Source organism: Xenopus laevis, chromosome 8L (assembly GCF_017654675.1).
Source record: "Xenopus laevis strain J_2021 chromosome 8L, Xenopus_laevis_v10.1, whole genome shotgun sequence".
Taxonomy (NCBI): Eukaryota; Metazoa; Chordata; class Amphibia; order Anura; family Pipidae; genus Xenopus; species Xenopus laevis.
Genome location: NC_054385.1, coordinates 51,437,400 through 51,458,742, shown reverse-complemented (window position 1 = coordinate 51,458,742; position 21,343 = coordinate 51,437,400). Strand labels below are relative to the sequence as shown.

The 21,343-nt window shown below is 39.4% G+C and overlaps 1 protein-coding gene across 5 annotated transcripts in view; it reads left to right on the top strand.

The window, feature by feature from the left end:
- septin6.L (septin 6 L homeolog) overlaps positions 1-20,889 on the top strand; it is a 36,752-nt gene extending 15,863 nt beyond the window's left edge. Inside the window, exons 7-11 of one of the 5 annotated variants that reach the window (XM_041572053.1) lie at positions 421-589; positions 1,624-1,756; positions 4,021-4,211; positions 5,538-5,575; positions 13,984-15,463. In XM_041572053.1, coding sequence (XP_041427987.1) covers positions 421-589; positions 1,624-1,756; positions 4,021-4,211; positions 5,538-5,541 — 497 coding nt within the window. In that variant the 3' untranslated portion in view covers positions 5,542-5,575; positions 13,984-15,463. 5 annotated transcript variants of the gene reach the window in all.
- The last annotated feature ends 454 nt before the right edge of the window (positions 20,890-21,343 follow it).

Genomic DNA, 21,343 nt, shown 5'->3' with positions numbered 1-21,343 from the left:
TATGCGCATGCTCCAGGGTCTTGGTCTTAGTGAAGTAGAGGTGCATGATGGGTAGATGTATTAGTTAAGTCCGCATTTTTTTCTACTATGAGCCGATTGATCAGAAATAGGTCTTGCAATAGAGGGTATTTAAGAGCACAGATTACACCATTAGCGGTATGCTTTTGAAATGAGATTAACTTGTTATTGGATGTTCCTTTTCCTTTAAACTCATCTTTTACATTTTCATCCTTCCCTTCATCTCCACTGAAAGCAATTCGAGATCATAACATTTACCTGAGTGTTCCTATGGTTTTATAAACTCTGTGTATATCATTAACATTCATTTGTAGGTAAACTTTGCATTGAATGGAGATGTGAGTTTTCTGACACATTCGTGTTTACTTAAGTCACTTGGTAAACACTGTTTTATTTCTCTAGTTGAAAATGAATCTCACTGTGATTTCATCAAGCTGAGAGAGATGCTGATACGGGTGAACATGGAGGATTTACGTGAACAGACGCACACACATCATTATGAACTTTACCGAAGGTGCAAATTGGAGGAAATGGGCTTCAAAGACACAGACCCAGACAGCAAGCCATTCAGGTACCAAAGCAAGTTTTATATAAAATCCTAATTTGTAGTGTTGCATTTACAGAAACAGTTTAGGTTTCCTAAGGATTTCAAGATCACGGTAAACTCTCAATTACAGTTTGTAAAAGTCAAATTACAGGCTGCGTTCTGGTTTCTTTATTCTTAAAGCGCATTAGCAATTATATAGAGTACTGGGTGTAGACTTTTCCTGGCATAGAAAAACATTGTTTTGCAGGCATTACAATATATGTTTGGTGTACAGGTCAAATACATGACTTTCCCAATGGCACGCTTTTTTCCTTTTCTCGCTTTTTTGGACCTACAAACTATATTACTTTAAAAATACTGGATTTGGTCTTACACAAACAATTATATATGTATTACACTGGAATGTGGATTCATATTCTGGATTTCAGTTATTGCAGTATTGCTAATCAAGGAAACAAACTTGCTGTTTACATTATCAAATTATGTTAAATTCTAATATTGGACTACACAGAACATTAGTGCTTTGTATATAACTTCTTCATTTGCTTATATGAAAACTCACATAACTATTTTAAACCACATTTTTAGCCCTCTTTGTCCCATCCAGCTTCAATCGAATGGAAAAAACATGTTGGGACTAAACTGTTTATTAAAGGTTTCATTCTCTTGATAGCTGACTGTCTCACTAAGCCATTCATTTATGGCTGACGCAACAAGTAGCTTAAGCTGTAGTGTCTCCACTATTGGGACCCATTCCTCTTATATTTATATTTTCAGCACTCCCTGCTCTAAATCTTACAGCTGTGGCCCCATTATCTGGCCTGTTGAGCGGACTGCCCAATAATTAGGTGATAGATACACCTATTTATTTACATGTATGGAATAGTAAATATTTGGGTTCAGTTGACAGCCGAAGCTTAAATGTTGGGCACACAGAGCAAAGTTGGTTAAAAAGCAGCTGCTTGTATTGCATTTCACCATTATTTAACTAGTGAGCTGTTATTGTGTTGGCTTAGTCTCTAATTGATCTTGCATTACCATTTAGCTTCTCTTATTAGTTTACAGGAGACATATGAAGCAAAAAGAAATGAATTTCTGGGAGAACTGCAAAAGAAAGAAGAGGAGATGAGGCAGATGTTTGTTCAGAGAGTAAAGGAGAAGGAAGCTGAGCTGAAGGAGGCAGAAAAAGAGGTATTTCCTCTAGAGGCAACATTTTCATGCAGCTTGTACACTATATTAGTAGGATCACCACCAGTTCCGGACTGAGAATTAAAATAGGCCCTGGTATTTCAGGTACATAGAGGCCCAATCAGCCCACACAGAGGCCCAAAAAGCCTCTACCAGCCCACTAAATACTGACTTTCTATGGGACCTTATAGCAGCCCCTCTGGCATTTGCCAGAACCCACAGATTACCAGTCCGGGCCTGATCACCACGAACCACAACTCAGAATTTCCAAATATCTTGATTCAGTAATTCGTTACAAGCTTCAAATTTCTGTACTAAAACAGTTGGATACATTTTTACCTCACATATGGCCATGTTGCACTAATCAGACAGATTGTCACTGGCTTGTCAGTCATTGAATTCAGTGGCAAGTGGCCTGTATACAGGGCTGGCTTTACTAACTAACTGATCCCACAAATATGGTTATCACTTAGGTCAGTTTTCTATTTCATTAAGTATGACAATGAGTGTATCCAACCCAAGTTTGGCTTGTTCCATTTGGTGCAAGGAATGATTTGGTGACTGTAAGGATTTGTGCAGCTCGATTTGCTTTTAGGGTTTGGATTTTCTCTAATTTTGCAGTTTGGGAGAGAAAAGCTGCAACCATCCAGAGATACATTGGGGTGGGGTATAGTACTATCCAGATATAAAGTTATGCACTCTCTCTATAGTAGTAGCACACTCTGTAGTTCTCCCACAGTGTCCCAAAATGTTTTCTAGCTTTTCTTAGTAATGACTAGATTGTGGTTTTGATCTTCTTGCTTCTGTAGTGTTGAAGAAACTTTGTTGGGTCAGCCTAACGGCAAGTGTACGAATGTGTAAAAGAGATAAGGTGGGGTACAAATCAGTTGTTTTGAGACGTGAAGTGCACAGAGCAATTTTGCTGATAACTGACTAAACTGGATGATGGATTAGTGCATTTTTTTGGTGTTTTATTTCCCCTGTGCAAAATTGCTATGTCCTTTTTATGCTAGTTTTAATTTTTGAAGGCCTTCTAAACCCTAAAAATGAACATGGCTAAAAATGCCATATTTTATATTCTGAGCTTATTGCACCAGCCTAAAGTTTCAGCCTCTCAAAAGCAGCAATGATCCAGGGCTTCAAACTTGTCACAGGGGGTCACCATCTTGGAAAGTGTTTGCGACACTCAAATGCTCGGTGGGCTCTGAGGGGCTGTTTTAGCTGAGAATTAGGTTGTCCTGTAATATAAGTAATATAAGCTGATGCTACAAGACTGATTATAAAATTATAAAGATAGTCGAACTGATTTCTATGCTGCCATGTAGTAATTATCTGTATTAATTTCTAAACAGACTTATATTGTAACATTAATCTATGTGTACTGTATATTTTGAGTGGGTCCCTAAACTCAGTAACTGACAGCAGCACAGAGCATGTGCAGTGAATCGGCAGAAAAAAAGATGGGGAGCTACTGGGGCATCTTCAAAGGCACAGATTTTTACTGCTAAAGGCAGTACTGCTAAAAATCCCTTTACTGCTAAAGGGCTGTGGTTGCCTTGGGCTGGTACAAAAACCCAAAACATAATGTACAACATTTCTGGCCTACTTCTTTAGTTGTCATTTAATACATTGACCAGCCTGTTGTTGGGATTCTGTCATGATTTTTATGATGTATTTTTTATTTCTAAATTACACTGTTTACCGTACACTGCGAATAATTCAGTCTACAATATAAAATTAAATTCCTGAACCAGCAAGGTTTTTAGTTATAATATTGGTGTGTAGGCAGCCATCTCAGGTCATATTGCCTGGTCATGTGCTTGCAGTGGGACCTGAATTTTTCTTTTCTACCAGTAAGCTGTTATCTTGTGTTAGGGAGCTGTTATCTGGTTACCTTCCCATTGTTTTTTTGTTAGGGTGGTGGCAGACGGGGAAATTAGTTGCCCAGTGACAAATCTCCTCTACTATGGGCGACTAATTTCATTGTACACGAAATGCAAGAGGGATCGATTTGGATTTCCAAATTCTCGCTTAGTTGCCTCACAAGGCAACTTCAGGCGGGAAGGCAGAACGGGGAGATTAGTCGGCCACAGTAGAGGAGATTTGTTGCTGGGCAACAAATCTCCCCATCTGCCACTTAGGTTTCTGGGGGGGAAAGGGAGTACAGTGAATAATTCTGCAAGAGCAGCACTATTAACTGATACGTTTTGAAAAATAAATTTTTTCCCATGACCGCATCCCTTTAAGTTTACACATTCCTTTTGCAGCTCCATGAAAAGTTTGACCGCTTAAAAAAGTTACATCAAGACGAGAAGAAAAAGCTAGAAGAAAAGAAAAAAAGCCTGGATGATGAGTTGAATGAATTTAAGAAAAGGAAGACTGCCACAGAGTTATTGCAGTCACAAGCACAACAGGCTGGGGGCTCACAGACCTTGAAAAAAGAGAAAGAGAGAAAGAAGTAAGTGGCCATTTTTGTTTCGTTACAAACCTGGAAATATTGTGATTTCGGCTGTTAATATGTTCATTAGGAATAATTTCCCAGCTCAGTTTTAAAAATGCATTACGTTCTAGCTTGCGGTAGATCATTATATATCAGTGTAACTTAAGATGGGCATATATGAGGCAATAATAGCTGCTGGCTCAGCCCAGACAGGCAGGCAGCTACTGGCCTATTACGAGAGCTGCAGCTCATCAAACATGGGGGGAAGGACTATCCAACAGATTGGATCATTTCAATTTGGCCTAGTGCATTGGTGGTCAAGTTGCATAAAGATCTCTTCTTCTGGTGACCTCACAAGACCAGCACTTTTTTAAGTGCGTGGCCAACTTTATGTTCTGTTTTTATGCCACTTTGAGATCAGAGGATATTGTCCTTCAAGAGGAACCATTATATAATATGCTTTTAGCATTCAGATATTGGTAGGATGATTTATGCCAAATAAACTTAAACATTTGCATATCGAAAAAAAATGCACCAAAATGCATTGTGCTACAACAGAATATATGGTGAATACCACTGCCTCTTAACATTGGGTTTCCAGATGTTGATGGACTACAAATATTATCAAGACTAGAGCATCTGGGAGTTGTAGTCCAGCAACATCTAAGGACTTATGGTTAAAACTGTCTTCTACTTTTTTCTGTCTAACTGGCAAAGTAGGAGATTTCTGTTTGCACTGTAACATTGACATCTCAGAGAATGAGGCTTTCAATCGGAGCCCATGAGCAGCATATTCCTGTGCAAGAGAGGAAGTAGTATAAGTCTTGAAGAACACTGATTGCTCCTAAGGAAAAACAAATATAATTTCCTATATTTCACAGTTTGTTTATGAAGGAAAATGTTTATGTACATACATGTAAGAATGCTACAAATATGTTTTCATACTGGAGGATCCTGTGTTTTGGTTTCCCTTTAAACACGGCTGAATAGGTCTGCACAGTTGGACAATCCACTAGCAAGCTTACACTCTAGCGCTTATATATTTATTAAATATTAGCGATTACTACAGAATTGGGGATCTTCTTTAACAAAGGCACTGTTTGATTTCTTACCCTGCATTTGTGCATAGTGAATGCCTATCATAAACCCAGTTCTAACAAGTAACAAATCATTGTGTATTTTTTTCCATTATCACCTTTTGCTTTTTTAATAAATATGTCTTAAACATTTTGTAGATGTCTGTGTTGTTGCACAACAATTTTTGTTGTACTTCTAAGTTCAGTGTGTATTCATATTTGATGCTTCACTCTCATCATTAGTTGTTACCTGTGTACTGTTTTACAGTTAATTCTGCTGTCTGCTGCATGGGGCTCATTGTCCGGGTAAGATTTCTTCACTAGGAGTACTCTACAGGGGGTGGCTATCTGAGCACAAATTCTGTGAGTTCTGTGTAATAGGCATGAGCATAGCGAATGGATGCCTTAGCCTTTGCACCTAAACATGTATGTATCTATCTGTAGTGTTATACGGGCACTTCCTTCTTTATATAACTACTCCACTTCATTTGAAATATGGAAATGTCTTGTACAAACATATGCAGTCTAACTTAAAACTAAATTATTACTATAGCAGGAGTATGAGTTGCCTTCAGTGTCGGATTGGGATGCCAGGGGCCTACCAGAAAACCTTTGTCCATAGGTCTACTATCCAAACTATTTCTCCTCTTCCTCACCTCACTCAACCTCTACTCTTTAAGTCTCTTTTCTTTCTATTCTATTATTTATTATTCTATCTATTTAGCCTCTCTGTTCCCATACAGAAGTAGGTAATGAACATGAAACAGGCCAAATGGCGAGAAGCAGGAGGGCCTTCTGACACTTGGGCCCACCGGGAGTTTTTCTGGTGTCCCGGTGGGCCAATCCGACACTGGTTGCCATATTGCTTTCCTGTCTAATTATCAGAGTACCATAAAACATGCCCTACACGCTCTGCATGACTTCTAGATCCGCTGCAGTGTAGTCTAGTTTGCTGACAGGCCTTTAGTAAGGAAAGCAATGTGGCAGCTCCTACCAATATATTTATGATTGGAAATATGTGCAAATACTCATAATTTAAAAAAGGGATTTTAATTATGAATGTCAATGATTTTTAATGTTATTTGCACAGCTAGTACTGCTGAAACATATAGGGGGTCAGTGGCATAACTAGAGTGTGCGCGCCCCCTGCAAAAAAATCTTCAGGGGAGCCTGGCGCACTCCGATCCCCATTCCCTGCCTACTTCCTGTCCTGCCTCAGCCCCATCCACATCCTGCCTCCGCCCTGTCCACATCTGCCCAGCCCACATCCCCAGACTCCGCCCACTCCCTCCAGACTTGCTTACCCCTTCCTCGCCGGTAAGGAATGGCTGGGGGGAGGGTTTTTTTTTAGGGGAATAGAGGAAGCAAACCTCACAGTCCAGGCCCCCGTGTTTCTGCGGGGTCTGATTCCTCTATAGTTACTCCCCTGTAGGGGGTCATTTATGATGAATGGGGTAAGAAAGGCAAGAGCAGGAAGAGGCACAAGAGTGCACCTCTAATGCTCATTAAACCAACATTTCTGCTCCTGGTCTGGCTGTGCTCTGCACCTTACAACTACAGCATCAGGCGGCTCCTGTCTCTTTCTCCCTCCTCTCCTCCCTGCTGTAATCTGAGCCCAGAGCTATGAAAGAGCAGGGAGAGACTCGGGCAGGAAGTGATGTCACAAGCTAATATGACAGCTGCTATCCTAAACAAACAGAGACCGTGTCTAGAGCTGTTTACTCAGGTATAGTAAATTATTCTACAGAATAAATATAGTCTTATAGTTTGCACTATCGTGGTTAATCTATTGGCAATAAACTGCTTCAGTAGCTTTCCTTCTATTTTAACCCCTGCCATCTAAGACAGGGCCCTGTTGCGGTCTGTGTGCTCTGGTGCTCACTAACTTGCAAGTTACGGAATAGGTGGGGGTTGAAAGCCTGCGTGCCTACTGCAGATCATAAATACAGTGCTGCAAAACACAAGCAGTGTTATGTTAATAGGAGTAGCTGCAGGTCTGTGCACTCTTAAAAGGTCAGGGTAGATATCTAAAATTCAATTTAGATATTCAATTGCAGGAGCCGCCTCAGGCGGCTCCTTCGCCAGAAACGGCGCTGGGCTGCATGGCATTCTCATGGCAATGTACCCATAGCTTGGGCATGTCTTTCCCTAGTCCTTTTATCATCCTTCAAAGGAGAAATTCTTAGATAATATATAGACACAATTATACAAACAGAAAACACTAGCAAATGTATTGCTCGTCCTTTCAACTAGTGCCAGTGCTTTTTGCCCATTAGGAAGAAATGGCACAGGTACACTGAATTCTCCCCTTTCCCATTGATGTTCTCTTTAATTGACCTCATTTCTGTAAACCCTGAGTAAAATACATTGGGCAAAATATGTACATGTATAAACAATTTAAGTTAAAACCAATTAAAGATGGAAAACTATGACTTTTTTTTAGTTTTTCCCAAGATAGAGGAATTAAAATCTCATCTTTACTACAAGAAGTGACATATTCCAGATATTATAACATAATTACATACCATTTGAGGATGATTCAGAGTATCAGGGGAAAGTGTTTTATTACAGATCCATTCTAGTAGTCCATCATGGAAGGATACAGTGCTCTGATTTATATGCAGCTTCTGTAGATGAATTGGAATGATGGCTTTGATTGGGAATGACAGGTTCCATTGGTTTCCCATAAATAAAATAAATGTGACCTTTTTATCTAATTTGACCACATTGGATTTAAATAGCCCAGATCTGTAGTGGAATAAGGTATTGTGTAAAAACAGCCATTAATACAAATACAAATAAAAGCAATAACACATTTCCCTTCACTGCACGCTCCTTTCTTCCTAAGACCATGTCAGGAAAGCTTCCCGTACAACATTCTTCAGGAGAGAAATGGCAAGACTGAAATAAAATTCTTTGTACTGAGTGTATGGCATCATTTCAGCTTGCATGTGTTTTGTTGTAACAATGAGCGAGTGATTCAGCTGACACTTGTCAATGTGGTTGAACCACTATTGGGTCCAAAAAAGCAATATGATCTTTTATAAGTGTTAAATATTATATGGCAATCATCTATCTAGCCCCTTATTAAATACTTTTATGAAATAAATTTGTATGCATTAACACTACCGTAGAATTTCCACATGCATGCCAAATAAGAGCGCATTTTTATGAATCTGCTTAGAGTATGAATCCACAAGAACATTAACCTGTTTTTCTTTCTATTTTATTTTCAGTTCTGGTTTCCTGTAATTTCATTTGTTTTGGCACTTTTCCATTTAGCATGTTACAGTATGCGCTCCATCTGTGTTCATTCCATATCCCTACTGCATGTAAAGCATGGAAATCATCTGGGGGGTTATGTTCTTTCCATTTTGCTGAAGACATCGCCAATAACCTGCTTGGAACCATACTGCCAACCATCTCCTGCCTCCATCCACTTGTGTTTCCTGCATGTTTTACTGACAGACTCCTTTGTATACTGAATATAATGCATGTCCTCTTCCCATCACTGTCATCATATTTGAAATAAATAGTTTGGTTTCTCTATTTGTTTATTTGGTAGCCGCCAGGCTTTTATTTGATTTGTGATCATATGGTACAAATTTACTGTAGGCACTTTGGGCAGGGCAAGAATTTGTTGTCCACTTTTCATCCAGAACCTGACACTCAGGGCAGGCTAGCACTCGTAGTTCATTAACAGTTTCAGATCTGACAATCCACTGATCTCTAGTTCTTTTTAGTGGTATTTAGAACCTCACAATATTACCAAATAAAAGACATTTTCTTTCTCAAAAAAGTCTCCATCCTTTTGTTATGCACCAGACAGGTAATTAGGTAAAGGGCAGCATCGTAATATTTATGTATATACAACACATTGCTTGTTAGGCTTGGAGCCTATAAAGGGGGCAGATGGATGGGAAGCCACCTTGGGGCTCATTTATCAACAGTGGGCAAATTTGTACCTGGGCAGTGACCCATAGCAATCAGTGATTTATTAGATATTTTAAGACAGCTACATGTAAAACAATAAAAGTAATTTCCCAATCTGTTGAATCAGGATACTGCCCTTGTGCAAATTTCCACACTTTTCATATATGAGCACCCCTGATCCTTAAAGGAGAAATTAACCTATTTTTAAAAATAACAACCCCCCCGGGGAGATGCCCCATACTCCATACTTACCCCTCGCAGCAGATTCTTCCAGCAAAGTTCTACGCGTTCATCTTCTGCGTCCTCTGTAAGCTGACTGTGAGAACGGTATTTCTGCGCATGCGCTGATCTCGCAGTCAGCTTACAGAGGACGCAGAAAATGGACGCGTGTAACTTCGCTGGAAGAATCTGCGGCGAGGGGTAAGTATGGAGTATGGGGCATCTCGCCTGGGGGGAGGAGGGAGGTGGGTCTACCTCGGGTGGGGGGTACGGGTTTTTTTCAAAACAGGTTGATTTCTCCTTTAAGGGCAGATACACATGCTCAGATTTGAATATCTCAAATCTCCGCTTCTTCAGGGCGACTAATCTGCCCAAACTGCCTTCCCACCGGCTAGAATCTAAATCGCCGGCGGGATGGCACTCTGAGCGCTTCATTTTTCTCGCAACTTCTGGTGACTTTGGACAACGAGTTGCTCTGAGTGCTATCCCACCGGCGATATATACAGTATTGTAGCCGGCGGTAAGGCAGTTTGGCGAGATTAGTCGCCACGAAGAAGAGGAGATTTATTGCCGGGCGACTAATCTCCCCGAATCTGAGCATGTCTCTGCCCTAAAGGAGAGCTCAACCCCCAAATTATAAAAAGCTCCTACCTATTAAGCAAGATAGCCCCCCCCCCTGCTTCACCTTGCATAGTTCAATAGGTCTGAAAATGTCCCTAAAATGTTTCCCACCTAACATTGCAGAGTAAGCCCAGCGGAGCTTGTGGGTGCCATCTTCTGGATCTTCAAATTTTTTCTGGTACTCCGGCAATTTCTGTCACTTTTAGCACATGCACAGTCGGTGCTCGCTGGAAGACGGCGCATGCGCCAGTACATCGCTTTATAACAGGTGAAGATTCACACTCTGGAAGATGGCGCCCACAAGCTCTGCTGCGCTTACTCGGCACTAGGTGGGAAAATTGTAGGGACATTTTCAGACCTATTGAACTATGTGAGGGGAAGCAGGGAGGGGGGGACTATTTTGCTTACTATGTAGGGGATTTTCTTAATTCTTGGGTTGAGTCACATAGTGGGTGCGGGGATAACCAGAGGTATTTTACAGTGGTAGTACAAGTTCGTTACTGGAAACCTGTTATCCAGAAAGCTCCAAATTACAGAATAGCCATCTCCATAGACTCCATTGTATCCAATTAATCCAAATGTATAAAACAGGTTTCCTTTTTCTCTGTATTAATAAAACAGTACCTTGTACTTGATCACAACTAATATATAATTACAGTAATTCTTATTAGGCTTGTGACACATGGGCCGATTCTGGGAGATTTAGTTGCCTGGCGACTAATCGCCTCTTCTTCTGGGCAAGAATCTCCCCGAAGTACCTTCCCGTGTCTTCCTGTCCGATATAATGAAAAGTTGCCTGCCTAAAGCAAACGCGGCGCTTTGTTTTCCGGTCGCCCGAAGATTCCTCGTGAGGCGACATCGGAAAACGAAGCACCGTGTGTGCTTTAGCACAGGTGACTTTTCATTATAGCGGACAGGACACGCGAAGGCAGTTTGGGGAGATTTGGTCACCTGGCGACTAATCGCCTCTTCTGGGCGAAAATCTCCCCGAACTGCCTTCCCGTGTCTTCCTGTCTGCTATAATGAAAATTCGTCTGCGCTAAATCACACTCGGCGCTTCGTTTTCCGGTCACCCGAAGTTTCCTCGTGAGGCAACTTTGGAAAACGATTAGTCGCCAGGCTACTAAATCTCCCCAAATCTGCCCGTGTGTCACAAGCCTTACAGGCTAAACCAGTAGTAGACTTTAAAGTATGATGATCCAAATTATGAGAGATCCGTTATCTGGAAACCCCCAGGTCCCGAGCATTCTGGATAACAGGTCCCATACCTGTAGTTCACTTCAATTATCACATACAGTCATAGATTGGAGGGCTAGATAGCATGGGCTACTGTTGCCTTTACCAAGTGTGATTTGGGAGGTGTATGGAAAACCCAAGAACCCTTAAGCTGGCCACAGACGCAAAGATCCAATCGTACGAATCAACGTACGATCGGAATTCCCCATCTCCCGACCTGCCACTAACCAAATAAAGTACAAAGTCATCAAATAAAGTACAAAAGAACAGATCTGTTCTGCCCCTGACAGCAATCATACTAAAGTTATGTCCGACCAAAGCTAGTGACAGTCTCCCACTGAAAATCATACGATTGGCAATACACGCAGAGATATCACCTGCAGCCGACAGAAATCTTTTAACCTGTCCAATCGACCAAACGACCGATCTCTGCAGGACGAAAAATGTCGGGACTCTCCGTACACGGTCCGAAAATTGTACGAATCCTCGATTCGTACAATCAGATCTTTGCGTCTGTGGCCAGCTTTATGAACTGTCTATGGGCAGGGACAGTGTTGCTTGCCCATGACAGAGGAAACAAAAGGCTATACTATAGTGTTACAGGGAACTGTAAATGAAAAGCAAGTCGTGAAGTGTGCTCAAACATTAGAAGGCTTGAAACGTCTAGTAATGCGTCTTTTCAGAACCTATCTGCTTACTTCCGGAATAAGCAGATTACTTTACGATTACAGATTACCAGTGACTTCAAATGCTTTCTTCTTGCAACAAAGAACATACTGCACATGAGCCACCTGTTGCTTAAGTGTTCATTTTGGGGGGTATAGTTTTCCTTTAAAAGGAAATTCCACCAAAGCTTTTTTTATTTCATTGATTTAACAGGTGCTTAGTAGATACTGTTTAAAAATGAAGGTTTAATTTTCCCTTTAACTTGTCAAAAGCAGGATAGTCCTGGTGGCTGCACCTTGATTATTGTGGTGCTTTCTCCAGTGCTGTGTTCCTTCCAATGTCCAGTAACAATACTTCATAGCACACACCTGTAACCAGGGGGTTCTGTTCAAGGCAGGCAAATTACATTTTTTGTCCTCTCTCTACCTCTTAGGATTTACCAGGCATCTCTTGAGCACTGCCAACAGCAGGCTGCCATCATCATCTTCCATCATGTTCTGCTTTACTGACACAGTATAGCTTGCACAGACACTGAAACCCCAAAATACCTTTCTACAAGTCTTTCTCTTACCAATTTGTTATATTAGTTTAAGGCATATTGTCATATATGTTAAAAAATATCTGACTGTAATTAAAGCAGAAGTATAGATGAACTGGGTACGAATATTGTTGTGACATTCACACTGTCTATACTTAGAGTTATCTCACTCTCATCTTGAATAGTCTCTGATGTATTTATTAACATTGGAGACAAACATCGCTGGTAATGTTGCCTATAGCAACCAATCAGATCTTTGCTTTTATGTTTCTTAATAATCAGGGTCACTGACACCAGCAACAAGTTTTATTATTTGTTACTTATTATATATCTTTCTGTTCATTTTCCAATCTATCATTCAAACCACTGCCTAGTTGCTAAGATAAACTGAACACTAGCAACCAGCTAGCTGCAGAATTTCCAAAGCCAGGAGCTGCTAAACAAAAAGATCATTCACCAACCACAAAAAATAAAACATGGCCAATTCCAGTTTTTTTTTAATAGAATTTCACTATAGATATCAGGCTAAAACTTAAAGGGCAAGTCAACCCCAAAATAAAAATTTGCCTAATAAAAGAAAGCATTATTCTAAGCAATTTTGCAATATACACTCATTGCAAATTTTCTATGGTGTTTTAGTTATTTGTATGTGTATTGCTATTGAAAGCAGTGTTTGTCCCTTTCTATTCTCTGCACTGATGGTTAAGACAGTTGATACAGTGTAAAGCTGGCCATAGATTTTTAAAAGATCCGATCGTCATCGTGAGACCACGATTATCTCGAAACGATTGTACGAATTGTCCATCAACTAAAAAGACCATTTCAGGCGATATTGCCAGGAAAACAAAGGGGAGCTGCCTGCTTGTCCCTGCAAACATAGATAGATTGTACTGGGACCCATAAAGATTTTTTAACCTGGCCGATCAATTTTCTGAACATGTGCAATGTACTCCCCCTTGTCTGTAAAGCTCTAAACCGCTTATTACAGGTATGGGACCTGTTATCCAGAATGCTCAGGACCTTAGGTTTTCTGGATAAGGGATCATTCCACAATTTGGACCTCCATACCTTTAGTCTATTTAAAATTAATTTAAACATTAAATAATCTCAATAGAATGGTTTTGCAGCAAAGAGTGATTAATTATATCTTAGTTGGGATCAAGTACCAGACAATGTTTTATTATTACAGAAAAAAAGGAAATAATTCTTAATAATTTAAATTTATTTAATTAAAATGGAGTCTATAGGAGATGGTCTTTCCATAAAGCTGAAATATGTATTCTATATGAACCCTATATGGTTTGTGTCGAGTATAGGTGTATATTGCCCATTAAAGATGTCTGTTCCAGCATTCTGCGTGTGGCAGGGTTCTTGCATACATTTACCTGTTATCTTGAAAGTAAATCCTTAGTATTATTTTCTGTGATTTAATTGTAGAAATGATGTCATGTAAAACGATTGTCATATCTTTAACAGTCATTTTTTGCACTTTTCTTTCCAGTAACCCTTGGCTGTGTACTGAGTAGAATTTCTGCTCTGATGGAAGCGACGTACTTAAGTTAACAGCTCTTTTGTGGTGCTTTGTGTTGTGTTATTTCTTACTGTTTAACCACAGAATAGACCTACTGTCTCACACTTTGCACAGAATTAATATCCACCTTATCGGGATCATTGTTTTTCCATGAAATTTAAATGATAAAATTGTTATTTTTCTGACTGACTACTGAAAGCTGTGCATTTCTAAACAAGTGTATTTGTAAACTCATTGTCAAGAGACTTTCCTTAATTATTAAAGTTTAATCAATACGGGAAAGAAAAATCTCATAAAAAGAAATGCTACATGGTCCACAGAGCTACCGTAGACACTTTATCCTGTATGGAGCAGAGATATATCATCTGTCCATTTGGTGCTATTTTGTGCAGTTTGAACATAGTTTTTGTTCTGCCTTAAATTTGGAATTTTGCATCAGAACCCGCCCCTTACATAATACACCAGTATCATACATACAAGCCTAAAAACTAAGAAGTATTAAAACGTGCAATAGATGTCTCCTCAGGGCTGGATTTCCATTTCCTAGGCCCAAGTGTTCTGCTAACTCCTCCCCTCCCTAGCGCAAACAAGGAAGCTATCCAGGACACCACGTGACTGTCTGCCTTATTTGAGATATGATGAGGCCAGCATTGGTATTGGTGCAGTCTTCACACCTAAAAATTTGCTGGCCTGGGTCTTCGTGACCTTACTACAGATCTGGGCCTGGTCATCCTCCATTTAGTGACATGACTAGTATGAAATGCTATTATACTATTATACTACATAAAAAAAAATACCAGGCCTTCCTATATTTTTTGCATTTCCTCTATCAATAACATTAGGATCAAGCTTAATTTATACCGGCCAGGCTGGTGGCAACCCTATACATAAATCCTTAATAATGTTGATGATCTGGCATACTGATAAACTAAAATGGCAAGTTATTTAGCTGCTGGCTCTGCTGAGTAATCTTGTCACATACAGCAAATCACATTTTCTTTAATTGAAGGAATGTTATGTACTGTATATATTTGCAAAAAGGTTTGGCATAGGCTTATCAGCCAGTATGTCAGGTGCTTCTTTACAATCCATTCCAGTTCCTCTGTGGTAACATTCGAGAGCCATTTCTGTACAGAACTATATCAACTGGCTTTATACATTAAGGGAGTGATTTACTAAAACTCAAATTTATCTCATCTTTTTATTAAACCAAGCTCGACCAAACTTCCATCCACAATTTTAACTAATTTATTAAAAAAGATTCGGATTTGATGCCTGAATCGTTCGAATTGTTTGTGTAATCGCCCAAAACCCCTGAATATTTTGGAATATCGGAAGAAACCCAAATTGTAATGTGAACATCTGCCATTGATTCTACATGATCTCGGCAGGTTTGAGAGGGCAGATTTTTCAGATTCTGACTTCGGGGTATATATCTCAAAGTATTTTTTCCCTCTAAACATTCAAGTTTTCCCCTTTAAAACTTCAACCAGAAAAATTTGAGTTTTAGTATATCTAATATAAGTCCAACTGGACTTGCTGAGTAATCATTGAAGATGTTTCACTACTCATCCGAGCAGCTTCTTCAGTTCTAGTAAGTAACCCCCTTTTAGTAAATAACCCCTGTTAGTAAATAACCCCCTTAAATGTGAGGTTTAAAGCATTTGCTATCTCTAGTCCTTAAATTGAGTATGTTTGGAACTGTTCACAAAGCTGTTCACTGTTTGTAGCAGACAATATCTGCATTGTTACCAACCTGTTTTTATTCAGCTAAGTAATTAAAGATGTTTTCAAGGTGCGTCTTTGCCGTTTATTGCCCTAAGCTACCTGAAGCAATTTGGTCATGATTTGGTCATTTTGACCAAATTGCCTGGGCAGCAATAGTTTTTTTCTTGATTAGTAGGTCAACAATTTAGGATCTGGTATGAAACAACTCCAGTACTTTGACTTTCATAAAATAGTTTACCTTTTAAAAACAATTTGTCGAGAGAATGGATTATGTATGGGGAAGCAGTGGCATACAAACTTTACATCACCATGCACAATGCCAAGCATCATCTGGAGTTAAGTAAAGATTGGACTCTAAAGCGGTACAAAGTTCTTGCTTAAGTTCTTTCGATTGATAAATTGTGGTTTACCATCTGGCACTCTGACCGATGAGTGTGGGTTTAGTGGATGCCAGGAGAGTGCTATCATCCTGAATATATGATTACAACTATTTGGTGGAGGAGTTATCATCTGAGGCTTTTTTTCATGCCTCCAGTAACAGAAAAAGTTAATGCTATAGCGTGCAATGACATTATTGACAAATTTCACATTTCCTACTTTGTGCCAAAAGTTTGGGGAAGCCCCTTAACTGTTTCAGCACACCCCTATGCACAAAGCAAAGTCAATACAGATGGGAATGGAAGAACTTGAATGTTCTGCACAGAGCCAGAACCTCAACCTAAATTAAATTCCATAGTATGGATTGGAACACATGACGTGAATGAGGCCTAATCCACCAAAATCACTGATGTCATACTCGCTAATTCTCTTGTGGCCTAATGGAAGAAAAAACCACCAACACTGTTCCAACATCTCCAGGATAGCCTTACCAGAAGAGTAGAGGCTAACAGCATTGAAAAGATCAACTATGTATCAATACTCGGTTTCAAAAAAAGATGTTGGCTAGACAGATGTCTTCTGAACAGATGGTGTAAATATTCCTACTTTATTAGGAAAATAATTGCAGATCTGTGAGCTCCACTTTAATTTTTTCTCATAATCCCAATACAATTGTTATGTGCTGCTAATTACTCTTCTTATTGTGTGTGGCCTCTTCTGTTTTCCTTACCCAATGCCATCTGTTTGTTTGCTGAATTCTTCTCATACTGTTGCTGGTTTTCATTGGCATGTGGCTATCGGCATTATTCTTTAAGGAACTCTAAAGTAGCAGCTATGCAGATCTACTCAGTTTCATTATAGTTCACAACTGCTATCATCTTACTGTTATTTCCTTAGTTACCGTATATTCAGGAGCATTAAAGCTCCTATAATGCTCCAGAAATTAGTATTTAAAAGTCTGTCTGCTATGCAGTGCTCTCTGGTGCATCCATATGTCAGTGGACGCAGTATATTTTATATTATGGCTGTGATTAGTCCCAAAAAAATTCATAACAGGCAGACAGACAATACATAAGCCCATCCAAATGTGCCCATTGTTTGTTCAGTGCCCACAGATGAAACATGCCCAACGTGTTTGCTATCCAACATTGGAGAACAGCACACATTGGACAGATCTGCTTTTTAGGGAAACAGCAGTAATCTAAATTGGGGTGAAAGAGGGTGAAATGCTTTGGTAATAAAATGGCCCGGTATTATATCATATTTCAATTTTTTAATGAATTTTGGATATAAATGTAAATGTATTAGGAAGCGTTCACCTTATTTCTTTCTTAACTTTAAAAACAAAGAAAAAGCCCTGCACCTGCCCTTGTTTTATTATTATTATTATTATTATTATTATTAGGCTATAGGGCTTAATGTACCACTGCTGTGTAACTCCAGATTACCTTTCAAATTGCTATAGCAGGGATTAATTCTTCTTAATCTGGTTTGTTGCCTTGCATATGTACCAGCCCAATGAATATGTGATAAAACACGAGAAGTTTGTTGGAAGAACCAGAACTGAATGTTAGGGCTGCAGTAGCAGATGCATAAGAGAAGCAGTATATCAGACTGTGGCCTAATGCTATCTTAACAAGGGTAGGTAGGCTTGTCACATCTGATAATGTCTGCTCACCAATAATAAAGGAAGTACTCCTATATGGGCAGTTTTTCTAACATGCTCCAAAATGCCTTGCATCAGTGTTATCACAATCGATGCTTACAGCTGTTAAACTCCACATCAATGTAAATACTAAAATTCACCAGTGACGTCTCATTTAACAATGCTTTCTGCTTTCTTTTATGCAATATTTCACCCTGTATGATCTTGGCTTTGCTAAATGAATGTATGTAATCTGATAACTCTCCGTCGCTTAATCCGTTTTCCCATCTCTCTCTTTCTCTCTAGCTTCTTTTAATCTGTTCCCTCACCTGTATGATGGAGAAGAGCACTGTTTGTAGAAGACACAGAGGTCCCTTGTGTTTTTTTGGAATGGGAAAAGTGATAATTAATAAAGGAAAAAAAAACCCTACCACCATTAATAATGTTGAAAGATGTTCTGTGATTGCATGATTGGGTTGTTAGCAAGGCTTTTCATTGGAAGGCACGTGTATGCAGGAGACTAAAGAGCAAACCCTTTATCTTCATGTAAATCTTCATATTCCATCAGTAACAATGTACAAGTAACTGACTTGGCCACTTATTATGTTAAATTATGTATCTATATACTCAGTACAGATAACTGCAGAACTATGCTTCGTCAGTTTTTCAGAAAGCCATCTAAGACTAGTTTCAGGCTATTTTCACTGTACAATGCAGCAGTTCTCTTAAGATCTTTGAGAGTAAAATGAATGAAGCACTTCCCTTCCATCTACCTACATACACCCTGCTAGGTATTGATTTATTTAAATGCTTTCTGCAGTGGACTTGATAATCTGTTTCTAAATTTGCTCCTCTCATTTTATAAAACTGAAATGGGGCAGTTTTTAGTTAGTAACTTGCAAACCATACCTAATATATATAAAAAAAAACCCATGAACATTCTCTTGCTGTAGACTATAAGTTTAACGCCTAGCGTGCCTGTTTATGCATGAGATTGTTCTGTACTACTCCTGCACTGTCTAACTGACAGCAAGATTTACAACTTACAGGCAGTATGCATGAACTTTCATGTTTATCAGTGTATAGCTTAGCAGGGGATTTTACATTTTTCTCTTTAAATGTTGGGACATCAGTAGCAGATACTCCAAATTTGAAAAGCACAGAGGAAAGGCTTGAGAGGTGTGTAGGGCTCTTGTTGGTATTTACTCAGCTCTGTGTTAATGAAATACCACTCAAAGGCACTTCAGCCTTACATCCTTGCCTCACTAGATAAACTGATGTGTGAACTGTTTGACCATCATCAGGGGCGTAACTATAGAGGAAGCAGACCCTGCGGCTGCAGGGGGGCCCAGGAGGTATAGGGGCCCCATGAGGCCCTGATTCATATACAATTTCAATAAATATTGGAGGAACAAGTCAACCTCTAAACATTTTGGGGGCCTGAAAAATAATTTGCTGTGGGGCCCAGTAATATCTAGTTACGCCACTGACCATCATGATTCTTCAATATAGAGCAAGACATTGACTTTACGGCTCTGAACAAGGATAGGTTTTGTCCAGAAAGCCCATCAAGAGTGAGCTCTCATTTATCACACAGAGGAATGTATATAAGTGTCTCAGAAGGCAGAGTAGAAAACAGTTACATTCAGCAACATTTTAATGATACAGTACCTGAATGTTTGCCTTTGTCACACAATTCTTTCTAATTATTCCAAGTCTGAGAATGCAATTTCAGTATCTGCTCGTGTTAATTTCATAACAAAGTCTCCACAGTATGCACGGTGCGAGGTTCCATGCTGTGAAACAGATATGGTAGAAGTTCAGTGAACCAAAGAATCACCTTAACTTCTTGTTCTAGCAAAAGGAACATGGTCAAATGCTTCTATTTTCTTAAACAGGGGAAGGAAGTGAAATTATTTGCGGAGCATGAAGATATTAGGTTAATGACAGTCCAGACAGATTCAAAATACTGACAGCTACACAGAAGCTTAAACAGCTCCCCACTCGCAAAATAATAGTGAGTGTCTATGACATCTTAAAATTAATAGAATTGGCATTCTGCAAGACTTAGAGATTTAGGATTGTTTATGGAAAAATTCTATTAGTCAAATAAAATCTAGTGAGGAACGTGTATTGCCAGTGGCATAACTAGATGTTATTGTGCCCCACAGTAAATTCATTTTAGGGCCCCCTAAATATCCAGAGGTTGTCCTGTTTTACCAATATATATTGAAATGGCTCATATATATCATGGGGCCCCCTATACCTCCTGGGCCGCAGGGTCTGCTTCCTCTGTAGTTACGCCCCTGTGTATTGCTGTGTTTATGCTTAACCCGACCCGAAGGAAAATAAATATTCCAGGACTTAAGTACAATATAATTTTTATGTGCCATGTAAGAAGCCATGAATATTTTGTAGACATCAAACTAGCCTCTGTATTTATTTTCCTGGATCTTCAAGTGTAGAGTAATTATTTTTAAAGGAGAATAAACCACCCATTATCAAGCAGTCTGTCCTCTGCACAGACTTGGCTGCCTCTACCTAACCCAATTATCTGTGCAGGCTCATCACTGAGGAGGAGGATGCAATCTCATCCTAGCTTCCATTGTGCATTTTCCTGATGAGTATTCTCTTCCAGGGAGCCTGGTCACCGGAATGAAAAAGTCAAACATGATGGACGTCAACTCTGATGTGCTGTCCTGCTCTGCGTTTCCCAAACAGATAGAGGGGAAGGGAGACAGATCTCAGCCAAGCAGATGATGCCATTTTGAAAGGGAGAGGTGGTTTTTTGATTAGAGTGGGCTTGAGTTCATTTAGGGTTATTATTCCTTTCCATATTATTATGGTTCAGTGCTGTCCAACTCTTTCCATGTATGGACCAGTTAGGTAACATTCTACATGTTTGTTGGGCTAGATTATAGCAAATGGTGGTATTGTACACAGCAGTCTTTAGACCCCATAAGCTGGCAGGCGCTGTAAAAATTCCCACACTGAATATAAAGTGCATGTAACCTTCCTATTGAATTTTAAATTAACAAGTTTACATTCCATCTTTAAAACCCTGATAAAAGAGAAATAAGTGTACAGTTTATGTTTTTTTTTCTGGTCGGTTACACGTTCTTCAGGGCAAAACTTAAAGTCAATGGGCCACTCAACTTTGCAGTAAAGCAGTACCAAATCAAGTATGTGGAGACAAGCTTGACAAGTTTTTCTTTATTCTGCAGATGGGATTGTTAGAAAGTTAATTTGACATTAAGGGGCATATTTAGCGAGGGTCGAATTTAGAATTGAAAAATCTTCAAAATTCGAATTCAAAAAGACCAACCGAAATTAAGTCTAAGAAAGAAGATGGTCTGTTAAAGTCCCTCATTAACAAACGTGAATGGCCACGTATCCCATGTGTTTAAGTGAAATGCTTGCATTTTTCAAATGTTCAGTCATCCTGCATCAATGGTGACATTTAGTCACTTTACTTCTGCCATATTTGATGAGCAAACACTGTAGTCATTGGAATCTCCATTCCATACCAGAGTCCTCTGAGCAGGGTGTGCTGATGTAATAATACTGGCTTTGCTTTGA